The sequence below is a fragment of the Aspergillus brunneoviolaceus genome (assembly GCF_003184695.1).
Source record: "Aspergillus brunneoviolaceus CBS 621.78 unplaced genomic scaffold BO95scaffold_107, whole genome shotgun sequence".
NCBI lineage: Eukaryota > Fungi > Ascomycota > Eurotiomycetes > Eurotiales > Aspergillaceae > Aspergillus > Aspergillus brunneoviolaceus.
The window spans coordinates 79,864-98,283 of NW_020290837.1; the positions used below are offsets into that span (position 1 = coordinate 79,864).

At 51.3% G+C, this 18,420-nt stretch overlaps 10 protein-coding genes across 10 annotated transcripts; 6 read left to right on the plus strand and 4 right to left on the minus strand.

Moving 5' to 3' along the window:
* Window positions 1-956: 956 nt before the first annotated feature.
* On the minus strand, window positions 957-1,865 carry BO95DRAFT_376103 (radical SAM enzyme; the record flags this gene model as incomplete). The annotated part of the gene is made up of 1 exon (XM_025583179.1): window positions 957-1,865. The coding sequence occupies one exon, from the start codon at window positions 1,863-1,865 to the stop codon at window positions 957-959; it is 909 nt and encodes a 302-aa protein (XP_025436747.1).
* A 415-nt stretch (window positions 1,866-2,280) lies between these two features.
* Window positions 2,281-2,931, plus strand: BO95DRAFT_376106 (ATP/GTP-binding protein; the record flags this gene model as incomplete). Its single annotated transcript, XM_025583180.1, has 1 exon — window positions 2,281-2,931. The coding sequence occupies one exon, from the start codon at window positions 2,281-2,283 to the stop codon at window positions 2,929-2,931; it is 651 nt and encodes a 216-aa protein (XP_025436748.1).
* Window positions 2,932-3,355: 424 nt separating this feature from the next.
* Window positions 3,356-3,967, minus strand: BO95DRAFT_376148 (thiamine-triphosphatase; the record flags this gene model as incomplete). Its single annotated transcript, XM_025583185.1, has 1 exon — window positions 3,356-3,967. A coding segment is annotated over one exon (612 nt), but the record flags the coding sequence as incomplete, so codon positions are not given.
* A 557-nt stretch (window positions 3,968-4,524) lies between these two features.
* On the plus strand, window positions 4,525-5,132 carry BO95DRAFT_376123 (P-loop containing nucleoside triphosphate hydrolase protein; the record flags this gene model as incomplete). Its single annotated transcript, XM_025583182.1, has 3 exons — window positions 4,525-4,701; window positions 4,768-4,851; window positions 4,899-5,132. The coding sequence occupies 3 exons, from the start codon at window positions 4,525-4,527 to the stop codon at window positions 5,130-5,132; spliced, it is 495 nt and encodes a 164-aa protein (XP_025436750.1).
* Window positions 5,133-7,096: 1,964 nt separating this feature from the next.
* Window positions 7,097-8,139, plus strand: BO95DRAFT_22030 (uncharacterized protein). The gene has a single exon (XM_025581190.1). The coding sequence runs from the start codon at window positions 7,538-7,540 to the stop codon at window positions 8,102-8,104; it is 567 nt and encodes a 188-aa protein (XP_025436751.1). The 5' UTR covers window positions 7,097-7,537; the 3' UTR covers window positions 8,105-8,139.
* Window positions 8,140-10,804: 2,665 nt separating this feature from the next.
* BO95DRAFT_477386 (MFS transporter) lies at window positions 10,805-12,661 on the plus strand (the record flags this gene model as incomplete). Its single annotated transcript, XM_025589982.1, has 3 exons — window positions 10,805-10,934; window positions 11,120-11,323; window positions 11,451-12,661. Exons 1-3 carry the CDS (start codon window positions 10,910-10,912, stop codon window positions 12,659-12,661), a joined length of 1,440 nt encoding a protein of 479 aa, XP_025436752.1. The 5' UTR covers window positions 10,805-10,909.
* Window positions 12,662-12,849: 188 nt separating this feature from the next.
* Window positions 12,850-13,162, minus strand: BO95DRAFT_22042 (uncharacterized protein). Its single transcript, XM_025581193.1, has one exon. The coding sequence runs from the start codon at window positions 13,104-13,106 to the stop codon at window positions 12,885-12,887; it is 222 nt and encodes a 73-aa protein (XP_025436753.1). The 5' UTR covers window positions 13,107-13,162; the 3' UTR covers window positions 12,850-12,884.
* Window positions 13,163-13,746: 584 nt separating this feature from the next.
* BO95DRAFT_376130 (uncharacterized protein) lies at window positions 13,747-13,914 on the plus strand (the record flags this gene model as incomplete). The annotated part of the gene is made up of 1 exon (XM_025583184.1): window positions 13,747-13,914. One exon carries the CDS (start codon window positions 13,747-13,749, stop codon window positions 13,912-13,914), a length of 168 nt encoding a protein of 55 aa, XP_025436754.1.
* BO95DRAFT_448118 (uncharacterized protein) lies at window positions 13,767-15,159 on the plus strand. The gene has a single exon (XM_025587780.1). The coding sequence runs from the start codon at window positions 13,944-13,946 to the stop codon at window positions 14,922-14,924; it is 981 nt and encodes a 326-aa protein (XP_025436755.1). The 5' UTR covers window positions 13,767-13,943; the 3' UTR covers window positions 14,925-15,159.
* Window positions 15,160-15,653: 494 nt separating this feature from the next.
* Window positions 15,654-16,845, minus strand: BO95DRAFT_22071 (uncharacterized protein). The gene is made up of 3 exons (XM_025581197.1): window positions 16,303-16,845; window positions 16,099-16,161; window positions 15,654-16,025 (listed from the first exon to the last, which is right to left on the minus strand). The coding sequence occupies exons 1-3, from the start codon at window positions 16,777-16,779 to the stop codon at window positions 15,915-15,917; spliced, it is 651 nt and encodes a 216-aa protein (XP_025436756.1). The 5' UTR covers window positions 16,780-16,845; the 3' UTR covers window positions 15,654-15,914.
* Between the last annotated feature and the right edge of the window lie 1,575 nt (window positions 16,846-18,420).

An 18,420-nucleotide genomic window follows, 5' to 3' on the forward strand; every position in this document is an offset into this window, starting at 1 on the left:
TGCGTAGGACCCTCTTCAACGCTCGAGTCAAGTGTCGAAGAACGAATTAGATCGCTACCATTCACATCCTGCGAAGGATCGGTGCCTCTTTCCTCCGCTCCAGTGACCCGTGTATTGGTTGCGACATCTTTGACCACCGCCGCAGCAGTCGCCGAGCTTTCGACCGCCCGCTCGTCATCCTTACGGGAAGAATTGAGCGTCTCTTGGCTGTCGAACCCGTCCTCCGAGTCTGAGTCCGGTACAAAGCCTCGCTCCCGCCATGATTCCATTAGTATTCCTGGCACGAATGGCCCATCTCCCTAACTCTCCATCCCGTGGCGACAAGTCTGTGGTGGTGGTGGTGGTGATGGGTCGGAAGGAGGTGGGCGCGTGTTAACGCGGACAAGAAGGCGCAGACGGCAACAGCGGGGTTTTCGCGGCAGGATGATTTTGCAACTGGGTAATTTGTAAGGGTAAGGGAGATTGCGTATGGAGTGATGATGCAAGCCCTTTTCACGAGCTTCTAGACCGTGTGTTATGAATGGATGGTGGGTTTGTGCTCTGAGGGACGCAGCTACCGTAGGCTTTGACGCGTCAAAGAAATTGTGGGGGGCCGGAAGACGCGCCTCAATTAGGCGATGCGGCCTTAATTTCGGGGCAGGCGTAGGCAGGCAGGCGCTTACCCGCTTACCCGCTCTCCGCCTGCTAAATTATACTTGGTGGCTTGCCGACTCGGCGGGCGTACAGGATAACCTCACTTTGCTTCAGTTTTATTCTGTTTGAGAAAAGTTGAGATCTGCAATTCAATTATGTCATCTTTTTCCGAAGCTTATGCTGCTTGTTAGTTTAGCTCAGATCTAGATCTGCCAGCATTTGTGCAAAAATGAGCGTTAAGAATGGTGCACTTTCGGCTCTTTTGTAACTTCATATATATCAAGTCTGGATCTTCAGCATAAACCCGAGGCACCACCAACCACCTACCAGTCTAAATCCCTGTGGGTTCCCGAACATGACTGTTGATCCCTCGACCAATCGTACATCCCACCTCTCGAAATGAAGCTCTTCTCATCCCAATAGACACTCTCAAGTGCCCTCTGAACCCCAACTTCCAGTATCGAAGGTGACGGCTCACGACCATCTCGATCCAAAAAGTGCAAATGCTCATCCAGGATCAAATATGACTTCGCCATAAGCGCATTCGACTCCGGTACAAATGCCCTCTGTCGGCGGCGAACATCACAGAAATGAACAAACTCCTCGTCCCGGATTAGGAACCTGCGGGCATCGCGAAGCCTTCGTTCCGAATCATTCTCCCCCGGAACGAGCAGAACCTGGAAGCACTTCCAGCGGAACGGCTGCAGCTCCTCGATGAACCGGTTCATGTCCTCATCGAAGTTGAGATGGCAGACCACGGTGTTGATTTTGAACTTGATCCCGTACGCCCGGCAGAGGTTCCGGACCTCGTAGAGCTTGGTGACCTGGTTGCCGGAGCCGCGGCCGATGGCAACGTTGACCAACTCGTTGAACGAGTCGCACGAGACGGCCAGGATGTCGATGTTGCATCTGTGTCGGGCGAGGAACCGCTCCGTCACTTTGCTCCCGTTGGTGACGATGGAGCTGGATTCCAGGCGCAAGGTCTCCTTGCGGTAGTCGGCTATCTGGCCTAGTTTCTCCGGGTAGAGGAACGGCTCGCCGCCGGCGAAGTTGATCTTCCGCATGCCTGCATCTTTGAGGAGGGTGAGAGCCTGCTTCATGTTTGCGAGGGACTCGATGTGTGAGGAAGATGCGGTGTGAAAACAGAAGCCGCAGGCTTTGTTGCACCGTCGCGTGAAGTGGTAGTTCACGGAAACCGGGCACTTGGATGGTTTCGAGGGTTTGTGGGTCATACAATAGCTCCGCAGAGCCAGGTATATGGTGAGTGCCAAAATCCATGACAGTAGAAAGACCCAACAACACATTTTGTCCGTGTGCGGAATAATGAGTAGAATTCGGAAGTTTCTCAAGGAGATCACAGCGTAATGATAACAAAGTCAAGGTAAAGCAGTGAATGAAGCACACGGGGATTATAAGTAGTTCCTAAGTGGATAAGGTAGATGACCCTGGCTCACTGCTCTTGGGCATATAGCTTCTTGTACCCAGGAACGCAACTTCATGAACTCCTTTTGCTGCAGAAAGTCATCAAAATCAACGATCAATCCATCATCAGTTCACCGTAACACATGTCGCGAAGAAAAGGGAGTCATTGATATACGCCTCCAGCCTTTTCTCCACCACGCTCTAGGTCGATCGTTTTATAGCACCATGAGCACCCAGAACCAGCCACCCAACATCTACCTTGTCGGAGCCCATTGTACCGGGAAGACGACCCTTGTCGAAGGCCTCCGTACCCACCTAACAGCCAGTCTGGTCGCAGAACTGTGTGGGGAGAATGCCGGAAGGCCCGCGATCATTGACGAGCTTGTCCGGAAAATCATGCGCACGGACGGCTTCACTGCAAGTGATGTCAGAAACCCCACTGCGGGGATCGAGCTTCAAAAACGCACCATAATAGCCCAACATCAAGTGGAAGAGAAGCTAGAAGGCAAATGGTTTATTTCAGATAGATCAGGAATCGATCCTATCGTGTACGCTGAGGTGTTCCTGGGACGACCGGCGGCTGAGGAGCTGACAAAACTGAAAGAATGGCGCGTCCTTCGGGAGAAGATAGAGAAGGCATGCGTCATCATTTGCGAGCCCCAGAACGCGAGCTGGCTATCGAGCGATCATGTCCGCGTGGCATGTAACGATGTTGAAGAGTGGCGTTCGATCGCCGGAGCTTTCCGGACTGCTCTGCAGAGTCATGGAATTTCTTATGTGACTATCCCGGCTGGAATAAAAGACTTGGGACAACGAGTGCAATTTGTTGAAGGCCTTTTCAGGTCCTCTGCCAAATCGGGGATGTTTCAATCATGAGACCAAAGAATCGGGATAGTTCTCGACACCCTCCTTGCCTGTTTTCAGATTCAAGAAGTCCGCTGCATGCTATACAGCCGGGATTGTGAGTCTTCTACAGGCTACTCATCATGACTACGAGCTGATCCTAAACTAGGAGAGTCATACTATCATATCCAGAGTACGACTCAGGTGCCACGAATCCATTCGAGAAAGAAGCACATCTCTTCCGATTAGCAAAATCCATGATGGTCATGTTGTACCACAAAGCATAGAGAGGAGATTGTATCATTGGACAACACTGCAAGGCGCATGCACTGCGTACACAAGCCAGAAAACAGAAATTACGAAACAGAAGACACCCCAAGACCCACGTCCCAACGCCCAAGACAATCCATAACTCCCAAACTCACCTCTCCTCAAGCCACAAGAATCATAACCAGCCTTACTTCCCCACTCCTCTCTCAAAGTAAGCCGTCAACTTCCCCTTGGGCACACCCACACAAAACGCCCAGTAATAACGTCTCATAAATGCCGGAATCCGTTCATCCATCTCGGCCGTCTTCGACGCTCTGCACCGTTCCCTCTCAATCCTAGGACGATCATCCCTGCAGTTCCACCGCAATTCCAGCTCCACCTCCCCGACGGTATGCCCAAAGTCCGTGACATCCTGCACGATCGTAAAATCATTGTCCGCGGTCCAGCTCTCGCGTAGTGTCGTAAAGGACGCCATCGGCGTCAGCCCAAACTGGTTCGTCGCATCGCTTCTCGTTTCGCCCGTGAGCTCGGCCAGGTAGGCAGAGATGGCGGCGGTCGTGGAGAGCTCCTCAAATCTGGAGTTGGAGTAGTTTTCGCCGCGTCGGATCTTGACCTGCCAGGTGTTGTTGCGCCGGCGGACCCTGACGCCTCTGGCGGAGAGGAAGTCGGCCGAGTCGTAGTAGGTATCGTGGAAGATTTGCGTGCCGCGGTAGAGGAGGCCGTGGAAGGGCAGGTGGCCGCTGTTGAGGTGGAGCTTGTCGACGGCCATGCGGCGGAACTTGCGTTCGACTTCTAGAAGAAGTATTTTGGTGTTATGGGCTTCTTTGTGTGACAATTGAGATGGGCGTTGAATTGGTGTTGTTGCTGAGGAGACGTACACTTTCTTTGTGAGTTGTCTTGTCGTAGACTGGATAAGCACGGATTTTGGTTCTGATCTAGAGCTTTGTCAAAGTATCTTAATGCAGCTGTTGCTCATGTTAATGTTGTGGTGATTTTGTGGGGGGGGTGAATTTGTTGTGTGCAGTCGATGTAGATGGAGAGAGCACAGACGCGGGATGGTCTCAGATTACCGAATTCAGTGTCGTAGGCTTCATTCACTACATAGTGCCCTTCAGACATCCCGCTTTAATTCACAAATGACCTTCAATCTCTCATGGAAGCCTAGATAAGAAGATTCTGATGTCTCTACTCTCATACCACCACTACCACTGTCAACATCAACAGAAAACACATACCATCCACTAGCACCACAAGCACCACAAGCACCATGGACCTCCGCCGCTTCTCGCGCACCTATGTCATTGGTAAGAATTCCAATCATCATACACAGAACTCCGTTCTCCTCTCAGCTAAAATATGATTGCTTTGACTACAGGAGCCCCGGGCGCAGGCAAAGGATCGCTGTGCGCCAAGCTCGCAGCCGACCTCGGGTTTCATCATCTATCAGTGGGCGACCACCTGCGACAGCTAGCTTGCTCTGGCCGCATGGACCCTGAGATCCTCAATAAGATTCAGAAAAGCATCTTGCTGGACGTCTAAGACCTCGTACCCATCCTGCGCGAAGCCATCGCAGATCTCAAACAAGACGCCCAAGACAAGCTGCGGCTGCTCATTGACGGAGTGCCACGCACCCTTGAGCAAGCAGCGCCAATAGAAGAAGCGGGAAGTATGCCCGATGGCTCAGTACAGACTACTAGTGCTCAATGATGAGTTAACGTTTGGTTTTCTAGATCGGCTCGCCCTACCTGGTCTTGTTTTTCGATTGTCCGGGAGCGCTAGCCAGACAGAGATTCTTGACCAGGCAGCTTCCCGGTAGAATTGACGATGGGTCGACCTTTGATGCGCGGTATCAGCAGTACTGTGCTGAGAACACGAGGATTCTTGCACATTACCAGAGGCGAGGGGTATTGGTGAAGGTATGGGGACGGATCTTGCTGCTGGTGTTTGATCAAGGTGTTTGTTAATGATGTTGCCCCTAGGTTGATACCAGCGGTGATATCGATTGCCCTTATGCACGGCTGCTACAAGGTTTGCCTTCATATGCGAAAGAGAGTTCTGAAGATGTGGAGGTCTCGAATAGGAATGTTTTGGGCTGAGGTTGTTGACGCAATTTACTGTACATTACACCTGTGCCCGGTCCGCAGAACGTTCTTGGAGACTTTTTGAATGTTCATTGTAGTATACCGAATCGGTCTTCGGAAACCAAGCCAGCTTCGTCACGAACGTCTTTCAAGATATTTTCGATGGCAGACATTTTGCTAGTAGCCGCTTATGATGTCATAGCCCCAGCCCAGATATGAGGAAGAGAATAAAATACGAACAGGTATCGTCCGTATTGCTTACTGGCTAGTACTGGCCCGGTCTGAAAATCGGGCCGTGCCGGAAGAACACCAACGGGTAAGGGGCCCACTGGTAAGGGGCCCACTACCAGCAAGCGGGACCCCAGTCGCAAGGTTGACCCGTTGATCTGCAGTGGGTCGACGGGGTCGCTGCCGAGAGGCGATAGCGGACTATAACCTCGCGGGCGAATGTAATGGTGCCGCATTGCACACTGTATCTTTACCCTGGCACATACTATAGGAAGAATATCTGGCTGTTCTTTTTCATCAAAATATGAAACCGCAGAAGTAGTAAAGAATTGAATATGCAAAAAGAAAAAGAATATGTGTATTTTGGGCAAGTTAGAGCAAAAGGCAGGCAGCGTATTAGAACTACTCACCACGATGCTGATATAACATGAGAAGAAGAGTATACCGGATAAAATAGAAACGATCTAGTGGGTTCCAGATCGGGCATTCTAGGCTAGCCTATCGATAACGTCTGCTTACAGGTTAACAAGAGGAATTCTTGAGGCAAGGAGGAAGATATAGAAATTGGTACTTGTATGTAAAGGGGGGAAAGAATCTGCGAACCAGGATATAAAGATTAGGTGGTGATGCTCCCCACGCAGGCAGTATAGAGCTGGAGCTCAAGTCTCACGCCACTATCCATACTCTTCTTACTGAAGTTGAAGTGAAGTACATGCTGAAAGGGTGGAACAACTTCCGTGAAGGAGGGGCCGGTTGTATATGCTTTGCTGAGACGGATTTATAAATGGGTTTTAAGTTTTTCGTGATGAGTATTCTCTTTCCTGTACTAACTTATGCTAAACAATTTACGAGAGAACCTCTGTACATCTGGCCTATGTTGGCCAGGGCTTTTAGCCAGTTTCCACAACCGCTGTGGGAACGCTAGGAATATCGAAAGCCTGGAGCCTGAAGAGCGCCTTTTCTCTGTCTAAACTAGGTATGGTTGGAGTCACCCGGGCCCGGGCCTCGCCTCCTCGGACCGATTGAGGACAGCTCACCGCCCCGGCCGCCGTGTAGATAAGGTAGGTATACAGTACTAAGGTAATTCCAGTTCCTCCTAAATAGCCTGGAATCACCATCTTCATGTTTCCCCCACACCTATGCCTTCATCAACACCTCAATTCTCAATTACCAAAATGTCCCGAGTATCGATTCTTGATCTGCCGCCCGAGATCCTCGGCCAAATTTTCCAGGTCTGCTTGCAAGACTCGCGACACACCCTCACCGCCATTCTCCTCACCTGTCAGCGGTTCTACCGCCTCGCCCTTCCCATTCAGTATCACCACCTCAAGCTTTCTTTCCCCTGCCAGCCACGAGTCATATGTCTGCATCGCACCCTGCAGTCAAACCAGGCATTGGCGTTACTTGTCCGGTCTTTGGTCCTGGATCTTAGGCCGATATACCCCGCTAAATATATCACAGTCGACGACTATACGGCGGCAGCCGATGTCCTCACCTGGTGTCGCGCGGTCCGCATACTGAATATCTGGGGCGTGGCGTTCCTCGCACCTAGGGACAGGACCTACTCACGGACTCAAGCTGTGTCAGGCCAGATTATTGACCTCAGTCGGTGGGAAATTCTTAAATATGCTCTCCGGCAGCTCCCTGCCCTGAGACGGATCGAGCTGGCAACTGAACCTGATTCGCCCGTCTATGGGTTTGATTGTCGCTTCGACTGTCGGCTACACGGGCAAGAGGAGTTACAAAGACTGCCGGGCACTGGCACGAAAGTTTTTGAAGCGATCAACGAGAGGGCGCGCAAGAGTGGTGACGCAATACAGGTTTTTCTTTCCCTTTTGTTCTCCTGTCCTTTATCATCTCGATTTTACCCTCCTTCTCTCCCCAAGACATTAGGTTCCACCTTGCTAGGATTTATATGAAAGTGATAATTAAAGAGCATCTAGGCTGATCTCAATACTTTCTAGCCCGTGCCGGTACAGAGTGATGTGATCGAGCCACGTCCCATCCCCGGCGACCCGGTCGACTTTTGTATTGCATTCGGATCAGGATATGCGACTGAGATGGCCGCAGAAGCAATCGTCGACAAATACCTCTTCTCTGCCTGGTTGAAGGCGCATCCGTACGTGCTACGACGTATAATTCTCGGGCATTCTCCACTGGCTGCCGAGCTTCATGCGGCGCGGTCGCGCAACCTGCGCACAGTCACCTGTCCCGGGTCCCAGGAACGATCTGTTCCTCCTTCGACGATAGCCGAGCAACTCCTGAGCCCAACCGTGCCCACGTTTGTCTGGAACCTGCCCTTTCATGAGATGGCGTGCGAAGATTTCGGGGAACGGGAAGAGAACTGGCTGCGGGGAATGGCCAAATTCATTGCCGTCGCCACGCCGGACCTTGACCCCGCGCTGCGGACGATTCAGCTCAACCTCGACCCGGACCCGCATCATTTCCTGCCCACTGATCCGGAGGAGTATCCATGGGACCGGATCACACGATTGGAGCAGGAGATGCGGGTATTGGGGTTGGAATTGAAGTATACACCTCCGAATGTCACTCGAGAAGAGTATGAAGAGCTTTACTGCGTGAGTCAGAGGATCGACGATGAAAGGAGAGACACGGCCATAGCCTAGAGAGGAGCATCGGCCGTAGGACGATCTTGTACTTGGAAATAGTATATCTATCGAATTTTCGAAGCACGATAGCTTCGTGCTCAACCTGGCCCAGCCGGGAATATCCCTCTCATCCATCCTTTCGTGTGCAGGCACACGATCGGGACGCTGCCTAAGAGTTCCCACATTCTAAATTACAATTCCACATGTAGCTTCGATCGAGTAATACTTGAGGGAGTCGATATTCGACAAACCCTGTCATTGACTTTACAACGGTTGACGAAATTGTTTGACTATAACTCGCGCAGCATAAGTAGGACACCTTAGCTTTGCGCACCAACAAACGATACAGCTGGCACGACGAGGTGCTTACCTCTGCCCCGAGCATAAGAACCACGGACTCCTCTCTCTTAGCAGTATATCAACCACAGAAGCAACTAAGAACACACTACACAGAGCAGAAGCTCGGTCGAGAATAGGGCGATCCTCGCTCTCAGAACATCCGAATCTCAACCCCTACAAAAAGGACATTAAACCGAGTGGTAGTTACAAAGAAAATCTATTCTTATCTTCTTCTGCAGCACTCAAACGGACCAAGTAGAGTGATATAGATAAACAACCGGCCATCCACAGACCCATCAACATTGATGTCCGCCTCCACAGTCTTGGTGACGTTCAGATCCACGGCCCCATCCGCGTGCACATCCATCTCCACACTCACAGCGGGCTCGGGCTCCCGCTCTGGCTCCACCACATCCGCCCGAGGCTCGAATTCATCCGTTTCCTTGGCGACGGACACCAGAATAATCCTTCTGTGGGCTCTCACGTATATTTCGGTCACCTTGGAAGGCATGTCTTGGGCTTGCTACCTGACACTGGCACGCCCCCTACGAACTGCTGCTCTAGACGGATGGAGGTATTATTAGTGCGGAGGCGTTGGCTGGGATAAGATTACGCTTCGGGCGTGCTATGGAAATGCAATGGAGCTTAAGTATGGAACCTAATATAAGAGCTTTGCTAAGACCTTTAAATAGTAAAAACTTTATCGCCTACTTTTGTTGGATATAGAACAAAGGTGAATGCTTAGCGCAATAGGATGACATATCCTCAAGACAAACAGCCAATGTCGGTAATAAAGAACCATTCTAGAAGAAAGTAATGGGATTCGACACGACAAACCACCGGAACAAAGAGATTGTGTCAAGATGGCAATGTTACAGGCAGAACAAAAAAACATACGACGTGAATCTAGCAGTTTCAGTTGTCAAAGGTACACTGTACAGTTCCTTGAGTGCGGTAATTTGATTTAGGCCAGACTCCTTGCACTGATTGATCAGAATGACCAAAGCTAACCAGTCGACTTCTGCAGTGTACCTACCTAGTAGTTTCTTGCCTCAAGCTCAATCTCGCCATCAGACTAAATAAACAAGACATGGTCGAATCGGGTACAGTACATCCCCGAGCGGCTTAGGCTTAAGCTTCGGCCCACGGACTGTTCCAAGTGGCCGGAAGAACGCCTGAGCAGCATGCAGGGTTGAATCCAGCCCAAATCCGGGGACAGATCACGGCCACTATTCCCAGATTCTCCAGTGCCAGCCATCGTTCAAGTTGATTTTCCGGTGCTACAATGTCTCCAGCACCATTGCCACGACCGAGAACCGCGTCTTTCCCTTCTTCGGGTCAATACAGATGGTGCCTGAGGAGAACGCGATCAATCGGTACGGACGTTAAGATGTGGGTGTGAGTGAAAGGGGCTTCTTGGGTTCACAATATTACATGCTTCCCACAGGCAATGTTTAGCAACGGACAATTCGACCCGTGGCAAATACAGGGGGCTCATGCCGATTCGACCATCAACCCCGCCGCTGCGCTTTTCTTGGTCCTCGGCCATCTTCGTGCCGCAATGCAACAAGCCTTCACCCGGAAATGCCGTCTTTGGGTTACGCAAAGGTCAATCAACACGTCGGATAATTGAGAGAAGACAATTTGAGGCAGCTCACGTTCCGAATTCACCGGTCAAGGCCTGGAGATATCAAGGTCCTTGATGGCGGTTGTCCAAATCCGTAGACAAACAATGCGAAAAGAAAAAAAAAAAGGGGGGGGGGGGGTGGACGATACGAGAGTCCAGATTCATAGCAAAGGGCAACCAACCACTTTACTCAACCGACGGATCTCTTGGCGAATGAACCCTAAGTGGCATAAGCAATGGGTGGATCTATTTAATAAGACCGGTCCGCACTCGGCAACAAGAGCCCCCAAAACTGTCAGAGATGTGACCTGACCCGGCATCCTACGTGTGCTGGCTGGACTGAGACTACTTTAGGCTACAGGTTTCTTCCGATCGGGTCCGGCGCCTAACATTTAGCCCTAAGTATTGACTAGCATCCAATCCTACGCGAGAAGCTGACAGGGGCTCTGATCAAGGAACAACAACGAAGCTCTAATTGGTAAATGTCATGACGCTCCATACCAGACCGCTTCTCCGACGGCAATCCGGGTGGCCAGATGCCTTATCACGGAGACACTGACCGAGCATGGGCAAAAGCTTATCTCTGGTAGGAACGCAACCACCCGAAAAGGGATTCGATGTTAGACTGCACAGTATCTAGCGGGCTGCGACAGACTCTCTCCAGCCCTTTCCAGCCCAAAGTGAGCATTGGTGGCACAGTTAGCGCAAGTCCTGAGAGCTGAGGCAACATGCTCCGCCCCCCGTTCGGGGGCATAAATATCCAATCCTTTCTTGCCTTCCACTCCTACCCTCTGCTTTCCATTTTCATCCTTCTCACATTTTATTTGTGTATTCTATGCCCGATTAAAGGAAGCAACATGACAGAAACAGACGTCGAGGTGAGTGTCTATCTTATTTTCCCGGATTGTCGAGACTCGATCCCATAACCGCATCTCATCAGGTGACCCAAATCAACCTGCTGCCCACATTGAAACCCACTAGCCCCGAGGCGGTCGAGAACCGCTATGAGAATGTGTATCCCGCGACGACCGTGTCAGATACTCTTTTAGCAGACTCGGGAACTGGAGCAACGCCATTCCCGCTGACCGACTTGGACCGAGGCATTGTTGGGTGGGATAGTCAAGAAGACCCGTCCATGCCCCTGAACTTCCCCAAAGCCCGCAAGTGGATACTTATCAGCCAGGTGTCGGCAATCACCTTCATCCCTCCTTTGGCTACAACCATTGTGGCCCCGGCCGGCTCGTACATCAATGCCGATCTCGACAATTCGAGTGCAATTCTGTCCAGCTTTGTGACCTCGACCTATCTCTAAGGTGCTTCCTTTTCCCCAAGAACTATCACTTTAACCACTCTTATTCTTCCCGGATTGATCTAACACGTGTATATGTGATATGACAGGCTATGTGGTCGGACCACTACTCTTAGGCCCGGCCAGCGAAATCTGGGGTCGACGCCCGGTGATGTCAGCGGCGAACTGGTCCTTTGTGGTCTGGCAGGTATGCTGTGCCCGGGCACCTACAATAGGAGCCTTGATCGGGTTCCGCTTCTTGGCGGGAATCGGAGGGGCAGGTTGCATGACGCTCAACGGCGGGGTGGTGGCCGACCTGTTCGTGCCGGAAGAACGGGGCGGGGCCAATGCGATCGCGGCGGTAGGCGTCATCTTCGGCCCGGTGCTCGGCCCCATCTGCGGCGGGTTCATTGCCGAACGGGCCGGTTGGCGCTGGGTCTTCTGGACGCTCTGCTGCGCCGGCGGGGTGATCAGCGCCGCCATTGAGCTCTTCAACCGGGAGAGCTACGCCCCCGTGCTGATCGCCCGCAAGACTGCGCGCCTAGCCAAGGCGCTGGGCCGTTCGGATCTACGGTCCGCCTACGAGAGCCAAGATGGGCCGAATCACAGCAATCGCAGCAAAAGTGGCGCCAGCACCTGGCGTCGGATGCAGCGAGAGGTGACGCGCCCCTTGCGCATGCTCTTCCTCTCGCCCCTCGTGGCGCTGTTCTCCAGCTACATGGCTTTGGTCTACGGGCTCTTCTACCTGCTCCTGACAACTATCACCACCGTCTATCAGGACACCTACCACTGGTCGCCGGAGCTCACGGGGCTCGCCTACCTAGGCCTCAGCCTGGGATTCCTGGCGGGCCTGCTGAGCATCGCGACCACGAGCGACCGGCTCATCGTCACGTTGACCGCGCGCAACGGCGGTGTCTACGAGCCCGAGATGCGGCTGCCCTTCATGGTGGTCTTCGGCCTTCTGATCCCCGGTGCCCTCTTCTGGTATGGGTGGACGGCCGACCGCGCCGTCTTCTGGCTTGTGCCATTGATGGGCCTCGTTCCCTTCGGCTTCGGCATGCTGGGCATCTTCTTCGCCATCCAGATGTACATGATCGACGCCTTCCCGCGCTACGCCGCCTCCGCAATGGCCGCCGTCACTGTCTCGCGCTCGCTCCTCGGCGCCCTCCTGCCGCTGGCCGGCCCCCCGCTGTACGACCGTCTGGGCCTGGGCTGGGGCAACTCCCTGCTGGGGTTTATCGCGTTGGCCATGATCCCCGTGCCGTACTATCTGTGGAAGATGGGCCGGTCCATCCGGCTGAACCATCCTATCGAGCTGTGATCTTGGTTTATCCTACTCCTGCTATGTTGAGCCCCCAAGCCCCAGATGTCATTCGGGAAGGGGACTTGTGACGAATGATGAACTACGCCTCAGGTGGTCAAATTGATCGGGGGGCTTAAGATTCAGGATGTATACACAATGTGAATGATATAGAAAAGTATAGAAACCCCTTCATCCAAGTCCCTGTTCACTATAGAGCTTCCGAGATTATAGCTTATTTCAGTCATAGTGAGAGAAAGCAAAATCCGAAGAGATTCGGGTTCCAGCACACAACTAGAAGGATTATTTTTCCCCCGAGGCAACTCTGGCACATTGCCGAATAACAAGCAATCTGTGGGTACTGCTTACCATACAAAGTCGCAATATACAATAGAGGAAGGTCCAAACTGAACAGAATAAGAACTAGTGGAGAATTGATGTGATAGAAGGGATTTGCTGGTGTCATTCGCCCAACTACTAACCTCCCGGCCCGGTGTATAGCTTAAACACAGCCCGAAGATGGCTAGATCATACATTAGTAGGTTAGTAGATGAAGTTGAGTTATATAACTTTATTTACCGAAACTCTGATATTTCCTTGGTAGTATCTTTTGAGCAACAATAATAACCAATAATCCAACAATACGCTAATAATACTAGATCAATAAACTGAGCTAAGACTGTCTACTTTAGGTTTAAATAATCTATAATCCTATTTTTTCCGCCTGGTATGTCAAGAACTACATAACGGACTAGAACACTGCGGGTTAGGCAAGGCAAAAGCACTATCAAGCTTTATTGCAAGGCTAAGCTGTGAGGTTCTGAGTCCCCAATGCTCACGATGTTGATATATGTACAACTCCAGGGGAGAAGGGTACAACCCGGACGTGACCGTAACCGCAATGAATCAGCGCCGAGACGGGAGCGGGTGCCGTAGTCACATGCTCAGAGCTATCGGAGATCCTTTAAATTGTGGCTTTCTTGCTTCCCTTGCCGCAACTTCAACACACTGTCTTTTCGCATCTCTCACTGCGATGTTCCCACCATCATATACAGCTTGCTTCTTCTAACATGATTCGGACAACCATAATATAACTGTAGCTGGTTATGGCTCGTACCAGTAAATCAAAAGCCGCGAAGTTCAATGCACGCACCTTGACTAAGCTTCAAGCGGCCATCGAAAAGGATCCGGAGATTGACCTAACCGCGAACTTGCCCTTGAGGTATTCTGATCGTTTAAATGAAATGCGACAGGATGTCCAAACTGGCAAGTAGTTCTCCATTCAAGCAATTCAGCCTCTAATATGTTTCCCCCTCGAAATCTAGAGAATGCGACCGTGGTTGAAGGCTACGGAGAAGACGACATGCGCACTTCAATCCGCTCGTCCGACTCGGCTGAGGTCATTTTTCCTCTATCCGACACAGTTCGAAGTCTGCTTGGGATGTCTAATTCGGCCGAAATGCAACCGCAATGCCTTGCGCAGCGACTGGTTGATGTCATAGGCTCAAGCAAGGTTGTCTGGAAGGGGCCCTTTGCCCGTCAGAAAATGGTCTTGAGCTGTGGTCATAATGTCATTTTGAAGGCCGTGCGCAACCTGGACGATACCACTGAATACACAACACTAGCCTATCTTCACCAGCGTAAGCCGAACATAGCCGCACCAAAGCCTCTTGGTTTGATTCGGTTGAACGATATTTCGCTCATATTTATGACTCACTTGCATTCGACCACGTTGGCGGAGGTGTGGCCATCTCTAAAGACAGCCCTAAAGGTCTCGATCAAGGAACAACTTACCTTGATCCTGAATGACTTGAGGTCTTTGCCGTGTGAAACAGGCAACCCCTTTGAAGGGGTTAGGGGCGAAGGCTGTAAGGACATTCGAAGGCATCTTCGTCGGAGTATCACACCCATCTTAACTGTCGAGGAGTTTGAAGGTTTTCTCTTCAACAGTGATCGAGCTGGTGGAGAGGTCTTTGTTGAATTGCTTCGTCAGCTTTCCCCTGCCACTCAATCACCTTCGCCTGCAGTAGTCTTTACGCATGGTGACCTTCGTCCAGAAAACATTGCCGTGAAATATGAGAACAATGAATTAATCGTTAGTGAGCTTATTGATTGGGAATACAGTAGATTCTACCCAGAGTATTACGAAGCGATCAGGTGCACAAACTGCATGGCGCCTTATGATGAAAATGATTGGCACCTATTTATCCCGGATTGCGTCTCACCGAAACGATACATGCATTGGTGGCTGCTTGACCGGGCTCGAGAAGTGAGAAATGTGTAGATAATCATCTGAGATCCCTGATCAGAGTATCTTAGTCTCGCAAAGGCCAAGAAAGGGATAGCTCCGGTTCAGATACTGTGCACCTGAGCCAACTGTGCCTCTGGTCCTTTCGGGGAGGAAAATACTCTTATAGGACATGTGAAGATAACCGTCGCAGACCCTGTGATCAGCCCTTGAGAGGTGACAAGGCTTATAAGACGGGGACTCTGGCACTCCCAATCCAGCCCTAAGTGGGTCTAGACTGAGCCCTGTTCTCTCTTAGACCCGGGGGAAAATGGATCAAGTGGGTCTTTTGTAAGAATTTGTTGCGGACGCTGGATTCGCTGAGGCACATACAGGCCGCCGGTTGGTCGGGGCGCTGTAGCAGAACGGACCGCCCCGAACCATGCCAGCTGGCTGTCAATGAGGTACCACTAGATCTCGATGTTTGCCTCCTGATGCTACTAGGTACCCCCGCTACATACCGCATTCAGTGACTTAATGCTGGTGCAGCCACACAATGCCTAGCACGCCCATGCCTAGGGTTTCACCCGCGAACGGCTTGAATAGGGCGCTGGAGTCCCGCGCGGGAGGGTGACTCGGCTCGAAAACCTCCCCCGTGAAACCAAGACTTGATCTCTCCGTTAGCTGGCTAATCAATCGTCCCATACCCGGACACAGACCGTGTCCGGGGATGCTGGTACACGTTTGGCGCGGCGGGAATTGAAAGTATGGTCAAGGGAGGTGAATTCACCATTAATGAGAAATCTGAGAACAGTTAGAATACCAACAAGAACAACATGATTAGTCACCTCAGCAGATGAAAGATGCGGTTCAGTAGGACACCAAGCTTGAGACCGAGATCATTGGGAGCATTACTCAAATACTACTGTATGTCTCAGTGGCTACGCAGAGCCGCAGGGCTCATCTCTCTCAACCCGCATTCCGCGATGAGTAGCTCCTTGTATGCCCCAGGGTGGCAAAAATGGCCAATAAATCCACACACAGTGGTCAGACCTTCTCCTTCCCAGCACGCTTCGTATTTTCCTCGAGTCTGTTCGTCAGCCAGGAAACAGACTGCTTGATATCTTTTCCATTCCCTGCCGCGACAGGGCGGAAGACCTGTGAAGCGAATTAGTACTGTTTTGAAAACTTTCCCTCGAGAAGCATCATATCACGGGAGAACTTGACGTACCCAGTCGACGCCTAACTCATCCAAACGCAGAGCAGCGACCTGCTTTTGGGCGATATTTTCATCCTTTTATTTAGACCAGCAGATGACGAAGTCAGCCAACATTCCCTGTTAAGTTCCCCGCAAACCCCATTCAGAATTGCGAAAGAAGAGACTTAGAAATAAAAGAAGAAGAAGAAGAGAAACGAAAAGAGATTCTATACTTACCGCTACCTCCCCCTTGAACATCACCAGTACCAGCCACGGAATTCCCTGTTTCGCGACAGGGAAAGGCTCTGTCCATCCCTGCACGCGTCGCCCGCGCACCACTCGTCCAAGCTCCTGCCGGAGCTCGTCAAGGGTAATTGGGTCCGCGACATCGACTGCGACAATCAGCGCGTCCACGTCCGCATAGGCCTGGGCCGTGAACACGTGCCAGCGCCCCGGGGCGTCGCCGCCCACGTCCACCATCCGCAGCGCGAGGCCGAGCGAAGGGCTGCTGCCCTCCTCCGCGATGTGATGCTGGCCCTGCAGGATAACAGGGCGGATCGGGGTCTCACTGAGGTGCTCGAGGATCGTTCGTTGGCCCGCGCTGAGTAGACCGATAATGGCTACTTGAGTCAGGGGTCGCGTGTTGTGGGAGGAGGAGGAGGCCGAAGTCGGGCCTCCGAGGAGCGCACGTAGTCGAGAAAGGAATGAGGACATTGGACCCGGCAGAATTGTGTTATTCTGATAGTAGTCAAAGGGAGAAGGGAAGGGGAGACGGGAGTTGATAAGGTGTAGTTGCTGTGCATTACTGTCCGATCTCGGGCGGCTGAGTTAGTCCACTAACCGGAGCGGGGGGCTAAGCATCAATCCATGCAGGTTCTTTCGGCTACTTACTATAAACATGTTAGCTTATGTATAGCAAGCTAAGAACGAACGAGGTACATGTATATGAGATTTGACTTCAATTTGTATGATCAAGCAACGAAGACCTCACTCGGAAATAGTAAAAAGGTATTAATTGACCAGTCAGACCTGCAAGAAAGACGACACTTGGATTGCCAAATCAATTATGCAATCATCTCGTGCTCGACCACTATCTGATCCGTCCGGTGGATCTCTAGAACCGATCGACCCGGAATCGAATACTACGTCCGCAAGTCACTCGGCAAAATCTCCTCCTGACTGTCGCGTCGCACCGAGGTGGTGGTGGGGATGGTCGGGTCTGTGAGAGATAGCATCGTCGAGCGGTTGTAGAGTCGGGTTGCCGAAGGCGATAATAATGAGGTTTGCTTCAACGGTGTAGAGGCATTAGTAATGGCAGCATGGAGGGTCGAGGGCCTCAGATATACTTGTTCCAGAGAACAGGGGACCAACTTGCGTCTAAGAAGTTGTGGCTCGTCTACCGGATCGGTGGTAAAGAGGGAGTGAGAGGGAGAGATACAAGTTGCATCTCAGATGTTGGCGAGGACGTTGATGTGGGTGGTCTCGATGATGGCTGCGCAGGCAGATGTGAAAAGAAAGAAAGATCATTAGCCGCAGCCACGGAGAGGAGAGAGATTCAAGGATAAAGCATATATCGCCCCAAGCCCCAACACAACACACAACGCCAACTTTTACACCGTGACATTTTAAGTAGAATGTGAACAGGTATCGTCTGTAATATTTTCTCAATACCAGGCCTAGTCCAAAAACCGGGCTGTACCAGATGAACACCAACACATCAAAAGTCTACTCCTCTGCTATAGTTCGTATTATTGTTATTATATATGAGTTTTTTAGCATGTCGTTACTTTATTGCTAATTAACCCCGATTTAAGGTAGTTTCAGCTATAGTCCCTATACTATATGATTTATAAGACATACGCCAGCCTATTCGGCTAAACCATTCTACTAAGCTATGATTGTGTTTTATGTTGTTTTTAGACCCCCCAACCCCATATAACACTTCGAAAGGGGGCTTGTGACAACAGTATCACAGGTTGGGAAAAGTTTAAGACCAAATAGAAGAACAACAAGTTCAAAAAAGAAAAACATACAACAGAAGGGATTCGCTGGTGGTCACCCACCCAACTACTAACCTCCCGGCGTGTGGCTTGAGTACGGCTGAGCGGACGGGAAGCCCTATTTTCCACACCCTGTGGTCGTATGTGGTGTTTTCTTCCTTGCTAAAGTATATAATAACCCAAAAAGAGTGCAAGAGAGAACTGCGCGGCAGCCAGCAGTTAGCACTCTGGGAGCCCGGAAAATAGATCCGAGATTCGCGATCTTGTGGGTGAGGAGTTGAAACCACTACTAACCTTAAATGAGCTTCGCCCGGTCGACCGTACAGAGCGGATCGCCATTTTAGATGAGCCTTTT